The sequence below is a fragment of the Aethalodelphis obliquidens genome, unplaced genomic scaffold (genome assembly GCF_003676395.1).
Source record: "Aethalodelphis obliquidens isolate GAN/ISIS:26980383/991018 unplaced genomic scaffold, ASM367639v1 scaffold101, whole genome shotgun sequence".
NCBI classification, from domain to species: domain Eukaryota; kingdom Metazoa; phylum Chordata; class Mammalia; order Artiodactyla; family Delphinidae; genus Aethalodelphis; species Aethalodelphis obliquidens.
Window position 1 is genome coordinate 2,515,575 of NW_020838045.1, and position 26,611 is coordinate 2,542,185.

Sequence of the window (26,611 nt, forward strand, 5' to 3'; positions counted from 1 at the left end):
GTGGTGATTTATTTATTTATTCATTCATTCATTCATTCATTCATTTATCTCCCTACTGCTGCATCTAGGGAGGCCTTCACATCAATGGCAGCTCTTTCTGGCGATAATATGAGGCAAGTGTAACTTAATATCAAAATGTATGAGACTTCACTCCCAGAAAGAGTGTTCTATTCATATTGAGCCTTTCTATAAAAATGAAAAGTTGGATCTGCAGAACAGAATTGGAGGAGGGCTATATTTGCAGTAGGATAAGGAGATTAAATATAAAGAGCTATAGGATTTATCTCTTTTATGAGTTGCTGGAAAGGAGCTTAAGCTTTTAAAAAGTGGTGACCTTGATATAAATTCCATATTTAACCAGTAGTGAAAATATTATGAAGAATGAAGAGGATGTGGAAGAACATCAGGCATAAATGTGAAGATTCAAGAGATGCAGTGAGGTTGACAATCTAAGCCGTTAAACCATCAGAGCAGAAAATGGTAACATCAATAAAACATACTATGTAACAGTTTGTCCATTAGGAAGTGTTTTTATATCAGGATGTTATTTACTTCTCACAACAACTCTATGAGGTTAAGTATCCTTATAATTTTATGATCAGGTAACTGAAGTTCAGGGAAGATAAGTTATTTGTCCATGATCACACAGCTTGTTAGTAGATTCTTCTGCCCTTGCAAATGTCCTTTTCTTTTTGTATTCTTTATCACATTTTGATAAAGATGCGACCCATTCATATTTTACTTTTAACTTTTAATTATATCTCTAATATCACTCCATGGCATTACATTCTGCCCACCCGAGTGTAAAGTATTTTATTCCTGTATTCTTTGTTGACAAGAATCCGTAGTATAATTGTCACGTTCTACCATGTTTATATTTATGAAGATATACAAATCATTAGCCCATTTTCTTTTCTCTGAAAATGGCCTATTTAAACCATTTGTTCTTTAAGTGAATTGTAGGTGATTCAGATTGATGGCTCTTCTTTCTAGTCAGAAAAATCTAAAAATTGCAGTTGACTGGAATTGATACTAAAATTGCCTAAAAAGTATTGAAAAGAAACCAACTGTGAAATGTGCATAAATTATATAGAATAAAAAAGTCTCTTCCCAAAAACATCTAATTCTGCCTTTAAATTAAATTAACTCACAGTTTAATTCTGTTCTCCCCCCCATTTTTGTTTTCGATATAGAAATAAAAGACTTTCATCATAGATAGGAAAATGCAAAAGCAGCTTAATTTATTAAATGTACCATGTTTAAAGAGTGTTATATGTAATATTTGCAAATGTAGAAATATAATTTGTTTACCTCTTTTTTTTTTTAACCTCCTGGGAGACTTGTAGGAATTTACGTATAATGTAGATTAAGCACTCGGATATTTGTTTCCTAAACCACTGTATAGGCCAGGATCTAGTCAGCTAAAGCAAATTCTTTATAAGCAGTTCAGTAGGGAGAATTTAATGTGGTAAATGGGTTATAAATATGTTAGAAGAACTGAAATGGTGGGACATAGGCAGTCCAGGGGTTAGCAACCACCCCTGTGTCTGAAGGGAAGAAGAAAGGAAGGAAGTGGTGTTAGCAAACTCAGAAGCTGAAACAACAGATCCTCTCAGAAAAATCCAACCTGGAAGTCAGTTGGCAGGAGAGCCTGGGAAATGGAGGGCATATTTATGGGATAAGGTGGTAAACAAGCAGATAAGACTTCCTTTCCCATGGTACTTACACTGTATGGAAGGGAAAATATATACCTATATAAAGAAATAAAATCAGGAAAATATCAATTAGTGATAATTGATAGGATAGATATAAAATAGAGTGGTATACTAAAGAATTATAAGCCTTTATTTTCATGGATTTTTTGTATTCATTGATTTTATTCAAAATTGCATTGAGATAATATTTACCTTAATTTTTGAGCACCCCCTCACTGGCATCACAGTAGTTCCATTGGGATAAGACTAATGTTTCAAAGGGCTTCTAGCTATTTTGCTTGAGCAACTAGGTGAATGGTGTGTTTATCAGTGAGACAGGGGAGACTAGGGTGAGAGTAGATTTGAGGGTAGAAGTAAAGATTTATTTGTGGGTCATGTTAGATCTAAATAAATTTTTTAGATTTCAATTGAGTATGATAAATAGGCAACTGGATATATAAATCTAGAGTTCAGATAGAGGTGAGAGCTGGAGATAGAAATACAGGACACAACGGAGAGTTGGTATTTAAAGTGAGGGTTAAATGAGATTATATAGAGGGAGATTAAATGAGATAATGCATATAAAGATTTTTAAAAATGATAGCTTTATTGAGATATAATTCACATATCATAATATTCTCCCATATAAAATGTAAAATTTAATTCTTTATTGTGGTAAAATATACATAACAAAATTTACCATTTTAACTATTTTTAATTGTACAATTTAGCGGCATTAATTACATTCACAGTGTTGCTCAATCATCACCACTATCCATTTCTAGATATTTTTCATCATCCCAGACAGAAACTCTGTACCCATTAAGCAGTAATTGCCCATTCCTTCCTCCCCACCGCAGCACAGGGTAACTGCTATTCTAATTTTATCTCTAGGAATTTTCCTATTCTAGGTATATTATATAAATGGAGTCATACAATATTTGTCCTTTTGTGTCTTGACTTATTTCACTTAGCATAATGTTTTCAGGCTTCTTCCATGTTATAACAAGTATCAGAATTTCATTCTTTTAAAGTCCAAATGATATTGTATGTATATACCATGTTTTGTTTATTTCTTCATCTTTTGGTGGACATTTGAGTTGTTTGCACCTTTTGGCTATTGTGAGTAATGCTGTTATGAACATTGTTGTACAAGTATCTGTATACATCTCTGCTTTCAATTCTTTTAAGTATATAACTAGGAGTGGCATTGCTGGATCATATGGTAATTCTTTGTTTAACTTTTTGAAGAACCTCCAAACTGTTTTTCCATAGCAGCTGCACTATTTTACATTCCCACCAGTAATGCACAAGGGTTCCAACTTCATATATTCGCCAAAACGTGTTTTCCTTTTTTTTTTAATAGTTATCATAATGGGTGTGAAGTAGTATTGTATAAAGCTTTTTGTGCAGTGTTCTTTCCCCCACCATTTCCTCTCAGTAGAATATAAGTGTCATAAAACCAAATATTTTGTATATTCACTCCTTTATCCCCAGCTGGGCCAAGCATATAGTCTTTGCTCAATAAATATGTATTGACTGAATGAATGCATTTTAAATGCTCAATAAATGATATTTAATTCACTCTTCTAATAAATGATAGTTAATATATTAATTCCTGTATTATGTTGAGTGTCCCCTGTTGGGCTTAATGGTTTTGTTTTGTTTCTGTGAAATGACTTGCCTTTGCTATGAGAAGTTTAAGAGGCAATATGCTGAATTTACATAGAATGAAACTGCCTCAAACCATAACAACGGAAAAGGAGGGGAAAGACTTGAAAAATATGACATTAGAAAGCGATGGAAAAGCAGGCAAGATCTCACATGTTATCTTCAAATTGGAGCACTCGGTGCTATGAACATGTAAATTCAGGAAGGTGGCTGCAATCTCTTCTTCAGGGAGACTATCTAGCTTCCGTTTCCATTTCCCCCAAACCTTTCTTGAGTGAGGAATAGTTTTCCCGGATAAAGATACACTGTTCTATCTTCTTTGTGTCTGTAGAAGTTGAGCCACTTTCTAAATATGCTAAGTTCAAAGAAGCCACTCTACATGAGAACTCTGACTGCGAATTTCAGTAAACACTGTGTCTTCAAAATTACACCAGTCTCCAGAGTCTGGAAATATGCACCTTGGTCGATTTTATGGAATAGATTCAGTTTCTGTCTCCTATATGTAGTTAAGTATACAATATAAATGCCCATTATCACTAAGTTTATTTACCATCTTCACAGTTAATTTTACTTATCACTTATATTTTTATTTTGAAGTCAAGGAGAGCAAAGCTATAATCAGGAAATACTGACCTGCAAAGTAAAAATGAATAAAACATATGCCATTATTATATTCCAAAAATATTTAGAGAAGTATTCGTAGAAAAAAAATCACTGATTTATAGCAGCTGTTTGCTGACATTGTCAAGATTTGGTTTACACACAGTAGCGGAAAAAGTATTGATATGTTTTTAAATTTCAGAAAATTGGTATAACTGAAAAATCTATTTGTACATGGGTAAATTTCAGCAAACTCTGGTAGTTCTCTGTCTTCTTTAAAGATCAGTGTAGACTTTCTTTTACTCTATTGGAAGTTTCCCTGGAATTTTCATTGTAAAATGAGAGGTGGGGTGCAGGATTAACCATGTGTCTGGATCCTGGTTCACCACTTTTCCACAGCATTCTAGGAGCAAGATTTAATAGTACAAGAACTATTATAATCACGTTAGAAAAAACTGCCTGTGTGATGCTTGGAGAGAAAAAAGTGATTTGCAACTGACACAAATGTGGCTCACACATTTATTCTTCTGTTCCCTTATCTTTCCTTTATGTTTCTTTTTTTAAAAATTTATTTATCTTTTTTATTTTCTTCCAGGTTTATTGAGATACAGTTGACACATAGCATTGTGTTAGTTTAAGGTGTACAACATGAGAGTTTGATATACAGACAGACTGTGAAATAATTACCACAGTATAATTAGTTAACACATCCATCACTTCACATATTTAACTTCTTTTCTTTTTTTTCTCTTGTGAGAACATCTAGGATCTACTCTCTTAGCAACTTTCAAGTATACAATACAGTATTGGGTTTTTTGTTTTTAATTTTTTTGGAGTATAGTTGCTTTACAATGTTGTGTTAGTTTCTACTGTACAGCAAAGAGGAGATATATGTATACGTAAATCTTCCTTGGATTTCCTTCCTAGTTAGGTCACCACAGAGCATTGAGTACAGTTCCCTGTGCTATAAAGTAGTTCTCATTAGTTATCTATTTTATACGTAGTATCAATAGTGTGTATATGTCAATCCCCATCTCCCAATTCATCCCACCCCCTCTTTCCCCCTTGGTATCCATACGTTTGTTCTCTACATCTGTGTCTCTATTTCTGCTTTGTAAATAAGATCGTCTATACCAATTTTTTCAGATTCCACATATATGTGTTAATATACGATATCTATTTTTCTCTTTCTGACTTACTTCACTCCATATGACAGTCTCTAGGTCCATCCACGTCTCTACAAATGACCCAATTTGTTCCTTTTTATGGCTGAGTAGTATTCCATTGTATATATGTACCACATCTTCTTTATCCATTCCTCTGTTGATGGACATTTAGGTTGCTTCCATGTCCTGGCTATTGTAAATAGAGCTTCAGTGAACATTGTGGTACATGACTCTTTTAGAATTATGGTTTTCTCAGGGTATATGCCCAGTAGTGGGATATCTTTCAAATCAAGAAGGTCAACTACGCTGAAAAGAAGGTCTGTTGTATGCAGGGTGGGAAGAGATAATCAGGTGGTTGCAAGTAGCTATTCATTGCCAGGAAGTCTTTATAGCTGTGTTATAGTTTTTGCCTGGCCTGGAAGAGACATTTGCTTACTACATCCACTGTCAAGAAGTGTGTGCTATGTCGAAGAAGCATACAGGGAGAGGAGGGAAAAGTAGTGCAGTAGGATGTAGGTGAGGGTTGTTTAGAGGGATTAAGCAAAAAAATAAATGTAAATCAGAACTTCGTAGCCATTAACTAATAGTTCATTCATTCATGCATTCATTTAACAAATGTTTATTGAGAGTGCCTGTTATATGCCTGGCACTGTACAAGACACTTAGGGAAATCGTTAGGCTTCTTAAGTCCTTATGCTCCATTGGCCATCACTGAATAAATTCTTATAATGGATTATTCTCCATGTGTCAGAAGAAACTGGAGTGTTCAGAAAGGGAGAAAGAGTATAAGAGATTATTTTTTGAAAAGTGCCTGAATCATTTAAAAGTTAAGCATAGAATAACCATATGACTCAACATTTCCACTTCTAAGTATGCACCCAAAAGTACTGAAGGAAGACACGCAAACAAATACTTGTAGGTGAATGTTCATAGCAGCATTATTCTTAATAGCCAAAATGTGGAAACAAACCCAAATGTTCATCAGCTTATATACCAAGAAACTAAATATGATATATCCATACAATAGGCTATTATTAAGCCAAAAAAAGGAATGAAGTACAGATACATACGGTAGCAGGAATGAACCTTGAACATATTATGCTAAGTGAAAGAAACCAGACACAAAAGTCCACATATTGTACGATTTCTTTTATATGAAATATTCCAAGTAAGCAAATCCATAAAGACAGAAAGCAGATTGGTGGTTGTCAGGGGCTATGGGGATGGAGAAATGGCTAGTAATTGCTAATGGGTATGGATTTCCTTTTGGAATGATGAAAATGTCTTAGAATAAGATAGAGGTGATAGCTGTACAACATTATGGATGTAGTAAATGACACTTCACTGTGCACTTTCAAACAGTTAATTTTATGTTGCGTGAATTTTACCTTGTTAAAAATATATGCCTTTAAGAATTCAAACAGCATACAGCTAACTCTCTCATTTTACCTCTTATGAGAAGTACATATTAACAGCGGAGGCAGCAAAATAAGGGAAAACAGGTAATTACAAATTGAGATTGTTATGAAGAAAATAAACAGAAATAAGATGGATGGTGATAGAGGAGGTCAGCCATAGCTTCTCTGAAGAAATTTGTCATTTATATGACCTTGAGACCACTTCCTGAGCCTCAGTTTCCTTCAGTGCCATGTTTGTTTGTTTGTTTGTTTGTTTGTTTAATCTCTCTCTCTTTCTTTCCCTCCAGAAGAGGTCTAGAAGGAGACCTTGGGGTCTATAGTGGTGAAGTTTGAAAGTTCTCGTGCCCAAGAATAACTCAGGTGGAGAAATACTAGACTAGAATTTCATACACTGAGGCCTCCTCAAGTCTAATATTCCAGGAATACTAGGCTAGAAAAATTAAAATGATAAAATTATATTATTCATTTTCTGTCAAACAGTGGGAGATAATTATTTTGAATTTATAGTTAGCAGAAGATTGAGGATGAAGTTCAATTTACAGGTTAAATTATTAAGAAAGAATTTCAAACAAGAAGACAATAAATTGGCATTTTTAGGTCTTATCAATTGCTCAGTGTTCTTACTCTAATCTTTTCAGAAGCACTGATTTCAACCACAGTTAAATCAATAGGTCCTCCAGAGCTCTTCTGAAAAGAAAACCTAATCCAAACAAATTTCACATTTAGTGTCAGTAGCTGGAAGCAGAGTGTGTGTAAGGAAGATAAGATAGAGGGGCCACACACATAGCTTCAGGCATCACCATAAGGACTGATAGAAAAAAATTACAGATAGAAAAATTGGAAGGCTTTAAGATTAGAAATAAACTATCAAAGTATGTTTAAGGCTTAACAAACTGTAAGAGGTTCCCTCCACAATCTAACCCTGATTTGTTTTTTGTTTTTTTTTTTTGCCATACGCGGGCCTCTCACCGTTGTGGCCTCTCCCGTTGTGGAGCACAGGCTCCGGACGCGCAGGCTCAGCGGCCACGGCTCACGGGCCCAGCTGCTCCGTGGCATGTGGGATCTTCCCGGACCGGGGCACGAACCCGTGTCCCCTGCAACGGCAGGCGGACTCTCAACCACTGCGCCACCAGGGAAGCCCTAACCCTGACATTTGTGATTCCCAACATTTTATTTTCACAACGAATGATTAAACAGTACAGTCAAATTTATGGTTAAGTAGTCACCTTCCAAACAGTGGAGTTCTGCTCCATTCTGTAGTAACTGAACTTTCAGATCTTCCATCCCTCTGTGCTGCTTTTCAGTGCCCAAGCGTTTGTAACACTTCAAGAATACTCTGTGCTTTTGTTTTCACACAAAAAAATTATGTACAAAAGATTATGACTTGAAAAAAGACCAGTGAATGTTAGAGTAAACCATGTAAAACATAGAAGCCTGAAACAACTTAATCCTTAAAAAACATTGATCAAATCCCTGTCTTTCTCAGCACTTCCTAAGTGGGAAGAGATTTCCAAACATTATGGAAATGTTATTATTTCCCCTAGGGACCAGGAAATTAACATAATATACAGGTCAAGTGTTTCGTGGCGCCGCCGTTAGAGGACATATTTAACAGTCATGTTACTGGTAATTCTGTTAGAGTGGAGAGAAACACTGAATACTATGGATTATCATTCATAGGGGGTGTGATTACAGAATGATTGAAACTGTGCTACCCTTAGGTATGGCATAACATGGCTTTTATTTTACTCTATATCTAATCAGGCAATATACAAAATTTCTCTTCCCCCATATATTTTTCTTTCTTACCCCCTGCCTGCACTACCCAAATTTCCACACCTCGATCTGTAGCTGCGTGATGTTGTCATCCTTCAAAAGATAAATTATAAAATCTCTGGTAGCTCCCATGCATGCCAGTTCAGAATCTTTCACTTTTTCAAAGTAACACACCACTAAGGAACCTATGGAGAACTTCGATACACTGTACTGACTTCCAGAGACTACTTACAGAAAGTATTCTAACTTTATTTTTTGTGTCATAGATTTACTTCTTGATTATGTTCCAAAATATTTGTTAATCCCCAGTATTTGCACTGGACTTAAGGCTAGATTTCCTTCTTCCTTATAAGACAGGGCCCTAAGCCAGTCCTTTCAGAAGCCATTTCTTTTACAAGTATGTATATATATATGTAGAAAGTGTGTAGTAGAAAGAGCTGAAGAAGCCATGATATTTCTTTAATACCTGCTGCTTGCTCCATCTTATTCTTTATTAGATGTTTGGGAGCTTAAGGACCTAACTTTTCAAAGAAATCTAAGTTAGGGCGTGTTCTGCCTTTCTCCAGTAGGCATCTATTCTAGAATATAAAATAATATAAAATCAGGGCTAAGAGTAGGTAACTTTCTTTTGTTTTAAACAATGTATATATAGTTTATGTGTGCTAACCCAGCACTACTTATCTTCAGTAGTATACAGAAGAGACCAATGAATTAGAAGTTAGGAGATATATGTTCTAATCCCATTTCTGCCACCAATTAGTAGAACTTAGACAAATCATTGACTTCAAAAAAAATAAATAATTGACTTCTTTAGGCTTTGGGTCCCTTTGCTGTAACCTCAGGAGGCTGAAAGAAGTAACTCTCTCTAAACTGTTTGTACAATACATTTTGTGTACTTGGTGTGTCCTGCAGGGTTACACTTGCCAGAGAAAACTAGGTTTTGAAAAAATTTCACATTAATATCATTTTTTCACTGGAAAAGATGAGTATTGACTCTCAATTATGAACAACTGTTTTGTCCACATACCTGTAATATCCTGTCTCTCTCTACCCATTTTATAAACATTGGAACCAGCAGTCATGATTTAACTTTTGCCTAGATTGCAGCTCATCTTTTAAAACAATAGAAGCTGAGTAGATATGTGCTGATGATTTTTACCGTAAATCCTGGAGGAGCATTCTTTCCCCGTTTACCCCATTCCACTGTATTTCCCCGACTGCAGAGAGCCACAGTGCCATAGCAGTCATGCTGCAAATTTAATGATGGTGGATGGGACTCTTCACTTTGAGAGTGTCTAATTTCCCCCAGGGCGATCATATGTTTATTAATGTGTCACAGGTTGCTTGCTTCCTGTTAACTCTTCTCAGTAAATAGGACTGTAGCATTCATTGGATGCTGCTTTATTTTTAGCTTTTTAAATCACCTCCTGATGAACAGAAACAGTAAACAAGTATTAAAACATGGAAAGTAATTTGAAAGTAGTGCTATCCTGGGGAGTCTGGCATTCCAGACATTACCAGACAGTAGTAAATCAGCAGTCACCTCACAAAGCTAGGGAATAAAAGACAGGAGAATAACATCTAAGGGTGCTCATCTGGAGCCACTTTCTGAAAATTAGGGGTCAGTTGCATTTATAGTAGAGCAAGAGGGGGTGGCTGAGGTAAAGAGTCGTATTTTTCATAAACTTCTCATTCTTGTCCAACGCAGTCAGGTATCCCAGGACTTATCTGGATTCTTATGCTTCACAGTCATTAAACACCACAGAACTGAAGGCATCGTCATGGTGATATTGCCTATCTAACCTGCCTTGTAAACAAACACTGTTTAGCCCTACTGCAAAAGAGAAATATAAAGGAAGTAGGAAAAAGGGACACAGTACTGCTGATAAGCTCTAATACTTACTGAGTGCTCACTAAAAGACTGACACTGTGTTTTAACATGCTTGATTCCCACAGTAACCTATGAGGTCTGTAGTATTATTTTCTCCTTGTACAAATGAGGAAATGGAAGCCTAAGGAGTCAAGTAACTTTTCCTAATTTCAAAAGTAATGAGTGATTGGGCTGGAATCTGAAACTCTGCAGTTGGGCTTTAGAGATCTTACTCTTAACCCAACTGCCTGTAGAAAAAAAGGCCTGGTATTTGATATAAGGAGGTGTGGGGAAATCGACAACAGTGTAAGTTTGAATAGAAAGAAAACCTAAGATTTTTGAATTTAGAAGATTAATGTGGAAGGTTCAAGATTAGAATTCACTGATTTACTTCCTAGAAAAGTCTGTTCTTTAAGAATTCTAACGTGTTCTACAAATATCAGTATTCTTCTAAAACTTTGAATATTTTCTTAAGACACATTTGAATGCATCCTAAGATAGCTAATAACTTAGTTATTTTTTTCTGAAAAAAATTATCTTAAAATGAGCCGGAGAAGAGCATGCTCCAGTCTGTACTGGAGTTAAATTAATAAATAATGCATGAGCAATATTGTTGGCAGCCCCAAAGAGGATTTTTTTTTCCCTCTTGAGTGTGAAGCTCAAGCTAAAATTTAACACACTTTGCTTTCTCTCAAAGCTGTTTCTTTTTCAGTATCTTACATGCTAAAAGATTGACTCTACCTTTCATATACTCATCTGAAAAAATTCTTTATCATCTTGTATGCCTCTCTCTTTCCTTCACTCCTTCACTGTCACATTATTCTATATCTTTAATATATTTTGAACATGATCCCTCCTTCCTATCTCGCTGGGCATTGCCTTTGTTGGAGTTGCCTTTTTTTTTTTCCCTGAATGAATGCAGTTGCTTTCTAATTTGTCTCACTGTACTTAGTCCTCCTTGCAATCCAGTCCAATCCATTTTTCTCACTACAGTCAGAAAAATCTTTCCAAAATCCAATTGTCATCATTTCCCAGCATAAAGTCCAAAGTCCTTACGGTGGCTTTACAGGACTTTCAGTCTGGCTCCTGCCCGCATCTCCAGTCTCAGTTCCTGCTGTTCCTTTATCACTATTTTATAACCCAGCCACACCAAATTATTTGCAATTACTCAAACATGCCAAGCTGTGTCATGCCTTCAAGCCTTTGTGCATACTATTCTCTGAAATAACCTTTCTTAAAATTGTTAAATTCTTACTCACACTTTAAGATACTCAGATATCACAATTTATGAGGACTTCTTGTTTCTTTCTTTGACACTACTGTGTGGTACATACCCCTTTGTAGTACTTACCACCTTGAATTTTTTTTTTTTTTTTTTTTTTTTTGCGGAACGCGGGCCTCTCACTGTTGTGGCCTCTCCCGTTGCGGAGCACAGGCTCCGGATGCGCAGGCTCAGCGGCCATGGCTCACGGGCCCAGCCGCTCCGCGGCATATGGGATCCTCCTGGACCGGGGCATGAACCAGTGTCCCCTGCATCGGCAGGTGGACTCTCAACCACTGCGCCACCAGGGAAGCCCCTCACCTTGAATTTTAACTATTTACTTGTGTATCACTTCTGGAGTGTGAGGGACTGGGGGCAGGAAATAGGTCTCATCATTCTAGCAAAATCCCTAAGCACATTCTCTCAGGATATTTTTCAGGCTACTAATTGACTGTTTAATGGTTGATGGTTTCACCTATTAACTATTTTAGATATACTTGTAATGTACATATTATATGAAGCTAGAGAAATCTACAATCAGTAGCCCTAAATTCTAATTTTGTGGAAATTTTCTTTGTTACCCAATATAAAGTTGAATAACTAACAGTAATGGAAAACTCTGTTTTTCTCCTTTACTCTCAACACTTCTCATGCCAGTTATGTGGGGTTTTTCCCACACCAAGCAATTCTTCAACCTGCTGGATATCCTACAATTAAGTTCATTTCGGACACTGTTTACCTGGACTTAGCATCAGATCCTACAGGTTAAGGGCTCAGTTCTGCATGACTGCCCCCACCCGCGACACACACAATTCAGATGCCAATTGCTAGTCCACAAATTTACCTCCACTTCTGACTGACTGGTTGTAAATCAGAGGTCCGCAGAATGCGCTTCTCATATTCTTCCATTATGCTTAATAGGTCAGTTACATTTTTCTCCTTCTTTGTTCAGTTTACCAATTTTATTTTAAACTAATTTGTATTGGAGTATAGTTGATTTACAATGTTGTGGTAGTTCCTGCTGTACAGCAAAGTGCATCAGTTATACGTATATCCACTCTTTATTTTTGTTTTTTTTAATTTTTACTTTTTGGCACACCGCGTGGCACGCAGGATCTTAGTTCCCTGACCAGGAATTGAACCTGTGCACCCTGCATTGGAAGCACAGAGTCTTAACCACTGCACCGCCAACGAAGTCCCTGTCCACTCTTTTTTAGATTCTTTTCCCATATATGTCATTACAGAGTATTGAGTAGAGTTCCCTGTTCTATACAGTAGATTCTTATTAGTTATCTATTTTATATATAGTAGTGTGTATATGCCAGTCCCAATCTCCAAATTTATCCTTTACCCCCGTTTCCCCCTTGGTAACCATAAGTTTGTTTTCTAGACCTACGACTCTATTTCTGTTTTTTGGTTTTTTACTTTTTCATAACATCTTTATTGGAGTATAATTGCTTTACAATGGTGTGTTAGTTTCTGCCTTATAACAAAGTGAATCAGCTATGAGTATACATATATCCCCATATCCCCTCCCTCTTGCGTCTCCCTCTCACACTACCTATCCCACCCCTCTAGGTGGTCACAGACACGGAGCTGATCTCCCTGTGCTATGCGGCTGCTTCCCACTAGCCATCTATTTTACATTTGGTACTCAATATATGTCCATTCCACTCTCTCACTTCATCCCAGCTTACCCTTCCCCCTCCCCATGTCATCAAGTCCATTCTCTACGTCTGCATCTTTATTCTTGTCCTGCCCCTAGGTTCTTGAGAACCTTTTTTGTTGTTGTTCTAGATTCCATATATATGTGTTAGCATATGGTATTTGTTTTTCTCTTTCTGACTTCACTCTGTATGTCAGACTCTAGGTCCATCCACTTCACTACAAATAACTCAGTTTCGTCTCTTTTTATGGCTGAGTAATATTCCAATGTACATATGTGCCACATCTTCTTTACCCATTCATCTGTCGCTGCACACTTAGGTTGCTTCCATATCCTGGCTGTTGTAAATAGAGCTGCAATGAACATTTTGGTACATGACTCTTTTTGAATTATGGTTTTCTCAGGGTATATGCCCAGTAGTGGGATTGCTGGATCATACGGTAGTTCTATTCTTAGTTTTTAAGGAACCTCCATACTGTTCTCCATAGTGGCTGTATCAATTTACATTCCCACCAACAGTGCAAGAGGGTTCCCTTTTCTCCACACCCTCTCCAGCATTTGTTGTTTGTAGATTTTCTGATGATGGCCATTCTGACTGGTGTGAGGGGATACCTCATAGTAGTTTTGATTTGCATTTCCCTAATAATTAGTGATGTTCAGCAGCTTTTCACGTGCTTCTTAGCCATTTATATGTCCTTTTTGGAGAAATGTCTATTTAGATCTTCTGCCGATTTTTTGATTGGGTTGTTTGTTTTCTTCATATTGAGCTGCATGAGCTGCTTGTATATTTTGGAGATTAATCCTTTGTCAGTTGCTTCATTTGCAAATATATTCTCCCAATCTGAGAGTTGTCTTTTTGTCTGGTGCATGGTTTCCTTTGATGTGCAAAAGACTTTAATTTTCATTAGGTCCCACTTGCTTATTTTGTTTTTATTTCTGTTTCTCTAGGAGGTGGGTCAAAAAGGATCTTGCTGTGATGTATGTTATAGAGTGTTCTGCCTGTGTTTTCCTGTAAGACTTTTATAGTGTCTGGCCTTACATTTAGCTCTTTAATCCATTTTGAGTTTATTTATGTGTACGGTGTCAGGGAGTGTTCTAATTTCAATCTTTTACATGTAGCTGTCCGTTTTCCCAGAATGACTTATTGAAGAGGCTGTCTTTTCTCCATTGTGTAGTCTTGACTCCTTTATCAAAAATAAGGTGACCATATGTGCATCGGTGTATCTCTGGGCTTTCTGTCCTGTTCCATTGATCTATATTTCTGTTTTTGTGCCAGTACCATACTATCTTGATTACTTTAGCTTTATAGTATAGTCTGAAGTCCGGGAGCCTGATTCCTCCAGCTCCGTTTTTCTTGCTCAAGATTGCTTTGGCTATTTGGGGTCTTTTGTGTTTCCATACAAATTGTGAAATTTTTTGTTCTAGTTCTGTGAAAATGCCAGTGGTAGTTAGATAGGGATTGCATTGAATCTGTAGATTGCTTTGGGTAGTATAGTCATTTTCACATTATTGATTCTTTCAATCCAGGAATATGGTGTATCTCTCCATCTGTTTGTATTATTTTTAATTTCTTTCATCAGTGTCTTCGGTCTCCTTAGGTAGGTTTATTCCTATGTATTTTATTCTTTTTGTTGCAATGGTAAATGGGAGTGTTTCCTTAATTTCTCTTTCAGATTGTTCATGATTAGTGTATAGGAATGCAAGAGATTTCTGTGCATTAATTTTGTATCCTGCTACTTTACCAAATTCATTGATTAGCTCTAGTAGTTTTCTGGTAGCATCTTTGGGATTCTCTATGTATAGTATCATGTCATCTGCAAACAGTGACAGCTTTACTTCTTCTTTTTCGATTTGGATTCCTTTTATTTCTTTTTCTTTTCTGATTGCTGTGGCTAAAACTTCCAAAACTATGTTGAATAATAGTGGTGAGTGTGGGCAACCTTTTCTTGTCCCTCACCTTAGAGGAAATGGTTTCAGTTTTTTACCATTGAGAACAATGTTGGCTGTGGGTTTGTCATATATGGCCTTTATTATGTTGACGAAAGTTCCCTCTATGCCTACTTTCTGGAGGGTTTTTATCGTAAATGGGTGTTGAATTTTGTCAAAAGTTTTTTCTGCATCTATTGAGATCATGTGGTTTTTATCCTTTAATTTGTTAATATGGTACATATGTCACATTGATTGATTTGCATATATTGAAGAATCCTTGCATTCTCTTGATCATGGTGTATGATCCTTTTAATGTGCTGTTGGATTCTGTCTGCTAGTGTTTTGTTGAGGATTTTTGAATCTATGTTCACCAGTGATATTGGCCTGTAGTTATCTTTCTTTGTGACATCTTTGTCTGGTTTTGGTATCAGGGTGATGGTGGCCTCGTAGAATGAGTTTGGGAGTGATCCTCCCGCTGTCATATTTTGGAAGAGTTTGAGAAGGATAGGTGTTAGCTCTTCTCTAAATGTTTGATAGAATTCGCCTGTGAAGCCATCTGGTCCTGGGCTTTTGTTGGAAGATTTTTAATCACAGTCTCAATTTCAGTGCTTGTGATTGGTGTGTTTATATTTTCTATTTCTTCCTGGTTCAGTCTCAGAAGGTTGTGCTTTTCTAAGAATTTGTCCGTTTCTTCCAGGCTGTCCATTTAACTGGCATTTAGTTGCTTGTAGTAATCTCTCATGATGCTTTATATTTCTACAGTGTCAGTTGTTTCTTCTCCTTTTTCTTTTCTACTTCTATTGATTTGAGTCTTCTCTCTTTTTTTGTTGATGAGCCTGGCTAATGGTTTATCAATTTTGTTTATCTTCTCAAAGAACCAGCTTTTAGTTTTATTGATCTTTGCTACTGTTTCCTTCATTTCTTTTTCATTTATTTCTGTCTGATCTTTATGATTTCTTTCCTTCTGCTAGCTTTGGGGTTTTTTGTTCTTCTTTCTCTAATTGCTTTAGGTGTAAGATTAGGTTGTTTATTTGAGATGTTTCTTGTTTCTTGAGGTAGGATTGTATTGCTATAAACTTCCCTCTTAGAACTGCTTTTGCTGTATCCCACAAGTTTTGGGTCATTGTATTTTCATTGTCATTTGTTTCTAGGTATTTTTGATTTCTTCAGTGATCTCTTGGTTATTTAGTAGTGTGTTGTTTAGCCTCCATGTGTTTGTATTTCTTACAGGTTTTTTCCTGTAATTGATATCTAGTCTCATAGCGTTGTGGTCGGAAAAGACACTTGATACCATATCAGTTTTCTTAAATTTACCAAGGCTTGATTTGTGACCCAAGATATGATTGATCCTGGAGAATTTTCCATGAGCACTTGAGAAGAAAGTGTATTCTGTTGTTTTTGGATGGAATATTCTATAAATATCAATTAAGTGCATCTTGTTTAATGTATTATTTAAAGCTTGTGTTTCCTTATTTATTTTCATTTTGGATGATCAGTCCGTTGGTGAAAGTGGGCTGTTCAAGTCCCCTACTGTGATTGTGTTAGTGTCAATTTCCCCTTTTATGGGTGTTAGTATTTGCCTTATGTATTGAAGTGCTCCTATGTTGGGTGCATAAATATTTACAATTGTTATATCTTCTTCTTGGATTGATCCACCCATCATTATGTAGTGTCCTTCTTTGTCTCTTCTAATAGTCTTTGTTTTAAAGTCTATTTTGTCTGATATGAGAATTGCTACCCCAGCTTTCTTTTAATTTCCATTTGCATGGAATATCTTTTTCGATCCCCTCACTTTCAGTCTGTATGTGTCCCTAGGTCTGAAGTGGGTCTCTTGTAGACAGCATATATTATGGGTCTTGTTTTTGTATCCATTCAGCCAGTCTCTGTCTTTTGGTTGAAGCATTTAATCCATTTACATTTAAGTTATTATTGATATGTATGTTCCTATTACCATTTTCTTAATTGTTTTGGGTTTGTTATTGTAGGTCTTTTCCTTCTCTTGTGTTTCCTGCCTAGAGAAGTTCCTTTAGCATTTGTTGTAAAGCTGGTTTGGTGGTGCTGAATTCTCTCAGCTTTTGCTTGTCTGTAAAGGTTTTAATTTTTTCATTGAATCTGAATGAGATCTTTGCTGGGTAGAGTAATCTTGTTTGTAGGTTTTTCCCTTTCATCACTTAAACATGTCCTGACACTCTCTTCTGGCTTGCAGAGTTTCTGCTGAAAGATCAGCTGTTAACTTTATGGGGATTCCCTTATATGTTATTTGTTGCTTTTCCCTTGCTGCTTTTAATACTCTTTCTTTGTATTTAATTTTTGATAGTGTGATTAATATGTGTCTTGGCATGTTTCTCCTTGGATTTATCCTGTACGGGACTCTCTGTGCTTCCCAGTGGGCTTGATTGACTATTTCCTTTACCATATTAGGGAAGTTTTCAACTATAATCTCTTCAAATATTTTCTCAGTCCCTTTCTTTTTCTCTTCTTCTTCTGGGACCCCTATAATTGAAATGTTGGTATATTTAATTTTGTTCCAGAAGTCTCTGAGACTGTCCTCGATTCTTTTCATTCTTATTTCTACATTCTGCTCTGCAGTAATTATTTCCACTATTTTATCTTCCAGGTCACTTACCCATTCTTTTGCCTCAGTTACTGTCCTATTCAGTCCTTTTACAGAATTTTAAATTTCATTTATTGTCTTGTTCATCATTGTTTGGTCTTTAGTTCTTGTAGGTCCTTGTTAAACATTTCTTGTATTTTCTCCATTCTATTTCCGAGAGTTTGGTAATATTTACTATCATTACTCTGAATTCTTTTTTGGGTAGACTGCCTATTTCCTCTTCATTTGTTTAGTCTGGTCGGTTTTTACCTTGCTCCTTCATCTGCTGTGGGTTTCTCTGTCTTCTCATTTTGTTTTACTTACTGTGTTTGGGGTCTCCTTTTCACAGGCTGCAGGTTCGTAGTTCACGGTTTTTTTTGATGTCTGCCCCCAGTGCCTAAGGTTGGTTCAGTGGGTTGTGTAGGCTTCCTGGTAAAGAGGAGTAGTGACTGTGTTTTGGAGGATGAGGCTGGATCTTGTCTTTCTGGTGGGTAGGATTGCGTCTGGTGGTGTTTTTTGGGGTGTCTGTGACCTTATTATGATTTTAGGGAGCATCTGTGCTAATGGGTGGGGTTGTGTTCCTGTCTTGCTAGTTGTTTGGCATAGGATGTCCAGCACTGTAGCTTGCTCTTCGTTCAGTGGAGCTGGTTCTTAGTGTTGAGATGGAGATCTCTGGGAGAGCTTTTGCTGTTTGATATTATGTGGAGCCAGGACGTCTCTGGTGGACCAATGTCCTGAACTCAACTCTCCCACCTCAGAGGCACAGGCCTGACACCCGGCTGGAGCACCAAGACCCTGTCAGGCACATGGCTCAGAAGAAAAGGGAGAAAAAAAGGAACGAAAGAAAAAAGTAAAATAAAATAAAGTTATTAAAATAAAAAATTAAAAAATACATATTTAAAATAAAAAAATTAAAAAGTAATTAAAAAAAGAAAAAAAGTATGGACAGACAGAACCCTAGGACAAATGGTAAAAGCAAAGCTATACAGACAAAATCACACAAAGAAGCATACACATATGCACTCACAAAAAGAGAAAAAGGAAGTAAGTATATATATCTATATATAAAAATAAAGGAAGAGAGCAGCCAAATCAATAAACAAATCTACCAATGATAATAAACTCTAAATACTAAACGAAGATAAACATAAACCCAGAAACAAATTAGATGCAGAAAGCAAACCCCAAGTCTACAGTTGCTCCCAAAGTCCACTGCCTCAATTTGGGATGATTCGTTGTCTATTCAGGTATTCCACAGATGCAGGGTACATCAAGTTGATTGTGGAGATTTAATCCACTGCTCCTGAGGCTGCTGGGAGAGATTTCCCTTTCTCATCTTTGTTCGCACAGTTTCTGTGGTTCAGTTTTGGATTTAGCCCCGCCTCTGCGTGTAGGTCGCCTGACGGCGTGTGTTCCCGTCCTGTGGACGGGGTTAAAGGAGCAGCTGATTAGGGAGCTCTGGCTCACTCAGGCTGGGGGCGGGGCACGAGGTGCAGGTACAGAATGCAGGGCGAGCCTGCGGCGGCAAAGGACAGCATGAGTGACTTTGCAACAGCCTTAGGTGCACTGTGTATTCTCCCGGGGAAGTTGTCCCTGGATCACGGGACTCTGGCAGCAGTGGGCTGCACAGGCTCCCGAGATGGGAGGTGTGGAGAGTGAGCTGTGGTTGCACACAGGCTTCTTGGTGGCAGCAGCAGCAGCCTTAGCGTCTCATGCCCGTCTCTGGGATCCGCGCTGATAGCCGCGGCTCGCGCCTGTCTCTGGAGCTCCTTTAAGTGGCGCTCTGAATCTGAATCCCCTCTCCTCGCGCACCAGGAAACAAAGAGGGAAGAAAAAGTCTCTTGTGTCTTCAGCAGCTCCAGACTTTTTGCCGGACTCTGTCCCGGCTAGCAGTGGCACACTAACCCCTTCAGGCTGTGTGCACGCAGCCAACCCCAGTCCTCTCCCTGGGATCCGACCCTCCGAAGCCCGAGCCTCAGCTCCCAGCCCCCGCCCGCTCCCGCGGGTGAGCAGACAAACCCCTCGGGCTGGTGAGTGCTGGTCGGCACTGATCCTCTGTGCGGGAATCTCTCCGCTTTGCCCTCCGCACCCCTGTGGCTGCGCTCTCCTCCGTGGCTCCGAAGCTTCCCCCCTCCACCGCCCACAGTGTCTGCCTGCGAAGGGGCTTTTAGTGTGTGGAAACGTTTCCTCCTTCACGGCTCCCTCCCACTGGTGCAGGTCCCATCCCTATTCTTTTGTCTCTTTTTTCTTTTGCCCTACCCAGGTACGTGGGGAGTTTCTTGCCTTTTGGGAGGTCTGAGGTTTGCTTCCAGCGTTCAGTAGGTGTTCTTTAGGAGTTGTTCTACATGTAGATGTAATTCTGATGTATTTGTGGGGAGGAAGGTGATCTCTGCCTCTTACTCCTTCGCCATCTTAAGGGTCTCCCCAAGGGTGGTTCCTATTAGGAAAACTTCCAGCTCAAAATTCTGCTTTCTTGGGTCATTAAACTAGCAGTGGAGACTCTCCAGCCTTCTGTTTCTTTATCTTTTGGTGAGGCACAGCCCTCTCCAATAGTCCATAGATGGCTTCTTTTGTATTAGATCCCAGCTCAGGTCCAGCGCAGACACAGCTGACTGCGACCAGACTTTCTCTATTTCTGTTTTGTAAATAAGTTCATTTGTGCCATTTTTTTTTTTTAGATTCTGCATATGTGATATCATATGATATTTGTCTTTCTCTGTGTGACTCACTTCACTCAGTATGACAATCTCTAGGTCCATCCGTGTCGCTGCAGATGGCATTATTTCATTCTTTTTTACGGCTGAGTATGAATTTACCAATTTTAGCATATTATGACCAGGCTTGACTTGTTTCTTGACCTAAATCTTCCTTTATTTTATTTTCCTAGATAAAATCTAAATAAAAATGTCTATTAAACAGTTTTCCAAACCAAACTTTTATATAATATAAAATTTTTTTCTAGCATATGAAAAATATACAAATGGTTTAACAGAACCAAGCATTGTTTAGCTGGCTGACAAGATAGAGCCCTGTGGAATAAGCCATGATACCATACATTAATTATCAGTAGAGTTTTTATCCCTCTCTTCCTCTCTCCCTTTTTGAGTGAAGTAAATACACTGCCTTGACAACAGTTGCTTTTTGTTCACACCAGGCCACCATATTTATTCTGCTTCATTACAGAAATTCCACTTACTGTATGAAAGTATCCATCTCACTGACAGTGGGTGAAAATGACACTGGACTGTGCTACAATTCCAAGATGAAGTACTTTGATAAAGCTGAACTTAGCAAAAGCAAGGAAATTTCGTGCCGTGACATAGAAGATTTTTTACTACCATCCAGAGAACCTGAAATCCTATGGTATAAGGTATGGACTATGAACGATTTTATCACTTATAAATAGATTAATGTGTACCTTATTCTAGGGCAAGTTGGATAAAAACATTTAAATGGGTGTTATATAGTTCAGTTCTGCCTTCCTAAGACACTACAGCAAGTTGTGCTGGTCATTATAAGTTTTTAAACCAGGGGCTTTGATAATCCAAGTCAATATTTGTATTTTTAGTACATTGTAATAAGCTACTATGTTAATGTTTATATCTAGTTTATGCTGATAATCCTATCAAGTCTATTATAATCTGTGTTGATAATTTCAGGAACTAAAATGCATTAAGCATTCATTTCAAACTCTTCATATAAGCAGTCCAAAATGTCCCCAAACAAGGAGAAAAAGGATTGACTTGCTTCTGTGATAAAATGGTGTACTAGTTTTATTGAAATATTCTGTTTAATGGAAGTATCTTTGTGCATATCCTAATCCCTTTTGTATAAAAGCATACATGTTTTTAAAAATCCGATGAAAATGTATACAATTATAAAAATAGTGTTAGATTAACTTCTTTTCAAAAACCAGAAGCAACTTTAGGCTTAAGCAGAATAATCAGACGCTGTTCTTCCTGTCACATCATTGACTTTGACTGAATTTCAAGATTTGAACATGTTCTTCAACTTATTTATATCTAAAAGATGCTTTTGTTATTGAACATACCCAAGAAAATACAATATAGATGTTATGAACATTTGTCTGGAATATGTTTTCCATGATTTAAAGATACCTAGTGTAAACTTTTGCTTTGTCCAACTAACTGGAAATAGGAATTTAGGAAGCTGGATCTTTTAGTAACTAGATTCACAAATGTCAGTATACAGAATATGAGCCCTCAGGACTGATATCGAATTCAAAACTTGTTAGAAATGAAACAGGAAGTACATCTTTAACAATTTTTAAAGGATTTTTCCAAAATTAGTAATGCCCTTCTTTGAATGACTTTCTTTTGATTCTTGACAGTAAGCAATGGAGTATTCAGAACATCAAGGGAACTGTTGAAATATTTTTCTACTTTTCCCTTGGATTTCTGTATTAGACAGTATTAAATAGCCCTTAAGTATTAGCCCCACTATTTCTGTTCCTGTACATGTGAGCTTTATTTACTTTTAAAGTTTTTTAATTATATATTTCTCACCCTGATTTTCTGTGGTTTGCCTGCTTTCCACAGGAGGATTCTAAGCAAGCCCTGATGATTTCCTCAAAAGGGAGAGGTATTAGGGGCGTTTGACACAAGATCTTCAAGTACAGATATTTTTCTAATACTCATATGTGTACATTCAGCTTCTAAATATGCAATTTCCTTGTTGTTTGCCAATAAGTTGATCTTAAGAGTCATGCACTTTTTCTCACTTTTTGCAAATAGTATCTCAAAATTTGCTGAAACATTAGAGGCCACACACACACACACACACACACACTCACAGAGTCACACACTCAGTTTTTTAAATGGCTGGCCTCATATTGGTCCTTTAGTCATGCTTCCACCATCTCCCCAGTCATTGTGACCTTACGCTATAAAGACCATCATTAGTGAAGTGATGGGTGGAGATGCAGTATATGTGGAATTTAGAAGTTTTGTAACAATTCAGATTATTTTTCCATAGTCAAGGTAATATGTATTGCATACATTTAGTGTATAATTTATGCAACTATGACAGTTTATGCAAGTAATATGAGGATATTAAGTGTATATTTTGGACTGAAATAACCAGATAATTGTCCTCCAATTATACACAGGCATTGAGACACATAATCAAAATAATGGTCTGCATAAATTTGATCTGGCAATAAATTTTTAACAAAATAATATTACCTCTGACTAGTGTTAAAAGGTTTAAAGTTATTTTATCCTCATTCCACTGATTTCAAATATGGCTAGAGAAAATGGACTTCTGTTTGGCAAAAACAGAAATCTCCTGAGCCAACATCATTATAATCCAAAGCTTAAAGCAGAGACCATAATTTGGTAGACTGTGAGACTATAAAGACCTTGCATATAAATAATGGCCCTTTCTTCCAGGGACTGTAGAATATATATGCTATGAAAAGATTGAATTATTTCTAAATGCAGCCTTAAAAGATTTAAAATACTGAACTAAAGCATTTTTCTCTATAGAATTAGTTTTTCTGCTTTCCACTAAAAAATTCATTTTATATTTTATATTATCAGTATCAAAGTAGTTAATTTCATAATCATCAAATGCAGACTATTTGCTTCTAAAAATGATGTCTGGAGTAATCTTAATAAATGTCATTTTCTTATATCTAATAATCAATACATATATGATTTAGAGACACTAAAGTTAGACGTTAATAAAGTGACTCTTGCTAAAAGTGCTTTTTTCAAATTGAGGTACCTGATTTCCCAGAGATGTGGAGAAGTTTTGAAAATCTGTAGCATTAATTCACAACTCTAGCTCTTTTAAAATCTAACTTTAGAAGCTTTTAGTTTAGTTATTTTAAATACTTTAAGTTACTATATGTACTATAAAAATTTTGTCTTCTTCACGTAGGAATGTAGGACAAAAACATGGAGGCCAAGTATTGTATTCAAAAGAGATACCCTGCTTATAAGAGAAGTCAGAGAAGACGACATTGGAAATTATACGTGTGAATTAAAATATGGAGGCTTTGTTGTGAGAAGAACTACTGAACTAACTGTTACAGGTAAGCACAGTCTTCAATATTTTATTTGCAAGTAATGAAACTAACATTTTAAGTTTCATTTTTTGTGCTGCATATTGATTTTTTTTCAAATCTTTGCAATGAAGGAAGTGCTTAACCAAATGCCAAGTGGATTCTTATAGGTGAAATTTATTCCTCCTTGCTTTCAAATCATGTTGCCCTGAAATGCATATGAAAGGTTAAAGAAAATAGGCTTAGGGGATTATAGAAATGTTAGCTTTTGAAAGTACTTGAAATAATGAGTTTACAGTTTCAGAAAATTATGCTTATATTTTGTAGCGGTATAACTTTTGGAAACACTTCCTAGAATGTTGAAATGGAATATATGAAATCTACCTCTGTCTTCCTGTCTTGCTCCAAATTAGAAGAATTACTTTTCTTTTCATTTATCACTCTATGAACCTGATATACGTGTTCTCATGAACTTGAATATAACAAAATTTCAGATACAATAATTGAATAATTATGTGAGATGCATTGCATGGACTCATTCCCATACCTGGTTGCTAAGGTAGAAGGGCATGAGAACAAGGTTCAGAACACTGTCTGAAATCATGAATCTACAGCTCACTAGTCACATGACTTTATTTTAATCACCACAACCTTCAAAATATCACTTTCCTCGTGTATAAAATGGTGATGGTAAAGTTTGCCTTGTTTATTTCATAGCATTTTTGCAAGAATTGAATGAGGCAAGCTAATACATATGAAATCAACTTGCAAAACATAGAATTATATCCAAATATGCATCGTTTTGTCATGTTAAATGATGTCATGTTAAATATTGTATTCGTTCCCTGTTTTATGTTATTGAATACTTCTCTCAAAGTGGTTCCAACACAAAAAAGGGGGGGAATCAAGACCAATACTTTAGGCAGTTGAAGACATTATTCTCATCTTATTAAGAGAGATTCTTCTTGGTGACATTCTTTGTACAATCTTTTTTTCTTTTTTTTTTTTTTTAATTTTTGTCCTACTGCATGGCAAGCGGGATCTTAATTCCCTGACCAGGGATCGAACCCGCATCCCCTGCAGTGGAAATGTGGAGTCTTAACCTCTGGACCACCAGGGAAGTCCCTGTACAATCATTTTTATGAAACATATATATAAAAGTAAGAAACGGATATCAGATACTTTAAAGAGATTTCCATTTGTTCATTGATTCACTTAAAATAGTTTTCCTGTATATGAAAATTGTTTTGTGGTAGTCACCTTCATCTTACAATAATCACCTTGAAATCTTGAAATTATGATATGATATAGTTTGACTTAAAAACAAAATCTGATTTCATGAAATTCATTTGATGGATAGTAATTATTCAGCTTGAAAGGAAATTTAGTTAAATAAGTAAGATGCTCTTTGGTAATGCCTTTGATAGATATTAGACCCAGTAAATAACTGACAATAGCAATACATGGTACACTTGAATAGTAAACACACATTTAATCATGTATTACGTACCTATGATGTACACATGTATGATTTGCACTAGTTTTGTTTTCAGCTTTGTTGTGTATAATAGGTCTTCGTATAGAAAATTAACACTTTTATCACTTTACCTCCCTGTTTAATGGAACAGTGAAAAACATAACTATCTGTACTTGGGTTTTCTTTACAATAAATGTTGAATATTTTATTATTTCTTTTTTGCTCTTAATCTATACTGAAGTAGCTTTTCAAGGAGTAGGTACTGAGACAAAGGAATTAAAACATACTGAAAATAATGAAAAAATATCTATTCTGTAAAGAAAATAGGATGAACTTCTAGTCTTTATTCTTTGGAGTGTAGAGCTAATTCTTGGTAAGCACATCTTTCCCCTTTCTAGAAACGCTAGGCTACTAAAACACTGTCTAGAAGAGGTGATTGGAAAACAGTCTCCTAGAGACTGGAAACTGGGTCCCAAATGGTAAAATCATGTAAGTGAGGCTATTTTGTACAATTAGTAATAGAATTGTTTTCTCGTAAATGCTACCCAGGGCTATTATATTTTTGTACATTCATTTTCTCCAAAAAATATCTCCTTTTCTTTATGCAAAAAGGAGGAATAATTATTTCTTGATATCCAAAAGGAAGTTAATGAAAGTTTACATTCAGCTGAATATTATGAATACCTCTAATTTAAATAGCTCTACCTGTGACATTGATTTGGGGAAATAAAGTATAAAGCAAAATTTGATTATATATGAAATTTTGGTTGAATCATAGAGCTGCATATCCCATAGTTAAAAATAATATGTATTAAAATGCATTTTAGATTTTAACAAGAAGTCTGTTGACAAGATATATTTATGCATAACATTGCTTTAAATAGTGTTACACTATAGCTCATTTACTTTGGCTATGGCCAAAGAGCAATTCTTAGAACCCAAGTTAAACTCTCAGTAAAGCAACGAAGGTGGGCATTTTCTCTGAGCAATAATTGATCCCTGCTTTGTATCTTGTTTTTCTGCGTATCATGGTCATGTTATACTTAATGTAAATCTTATGCAAAGCATGATATCATTTAGTTTTAGTGGATCTGCCTTAGCTGATAATATATATTTTGAAGTGTGTTACAATGTTTCTTTAAAATAAAACAGAGAGTCCAATACATGAAGAGAAAAGAAAATTTCTGGATAAATAAAGTGGCATCTTACAGGCCATATTGTAAGCTTTTATGGGAGATCTTTGGTTTATTAAAAGTATATGTGTCGGGCTTCCCTGGTGGCACAGTGGTTGAGAGTCCGCCTGCCGATGCAGGGGACGTGGGTTCGTGCCCCAGTCCGGGAAGATCCCACATGCCGTGGAGTGGCTGGGTCCGTGAGCCATGGCCGCTGAGCCTGCATGTCCGGAGCCTGTGCTCCGCAACGGGAGAGGCCACAACAGTGAGAGGCCCGCGTACCGCAAAAA

At 36.6% G+C, this 26,611-nt stretch overlaps 1 protein-coding gene across 1 annotated transcript in view; it reads left to right on the top strand.

Moving 5' to 3' along the window:
• The window catches only part of IL1RAPL1 (interleukin 1 receptor accessory protein like 1), a 1,327,113-nt gene that overhangs the window by 753,690 nt on the left and 546,812 nt on the right, over positions 1 to 26,611 (top strand). Inside the window, exons 4-5 of the mRNA XM_027096331.1 lie at positions 20,828 to 21,014; positions 23,549 to 23,702. Coding sequence (XP_026952132.1) covers positions 20,828 to 21,014; positions 23,549 to 23,702 — 341 coding nt within the window. The remainder of the gene's footprint in view (positions 1 to 20,827; positions 21,015 to 23,548; positions 23,703 to 26,611) is intronic.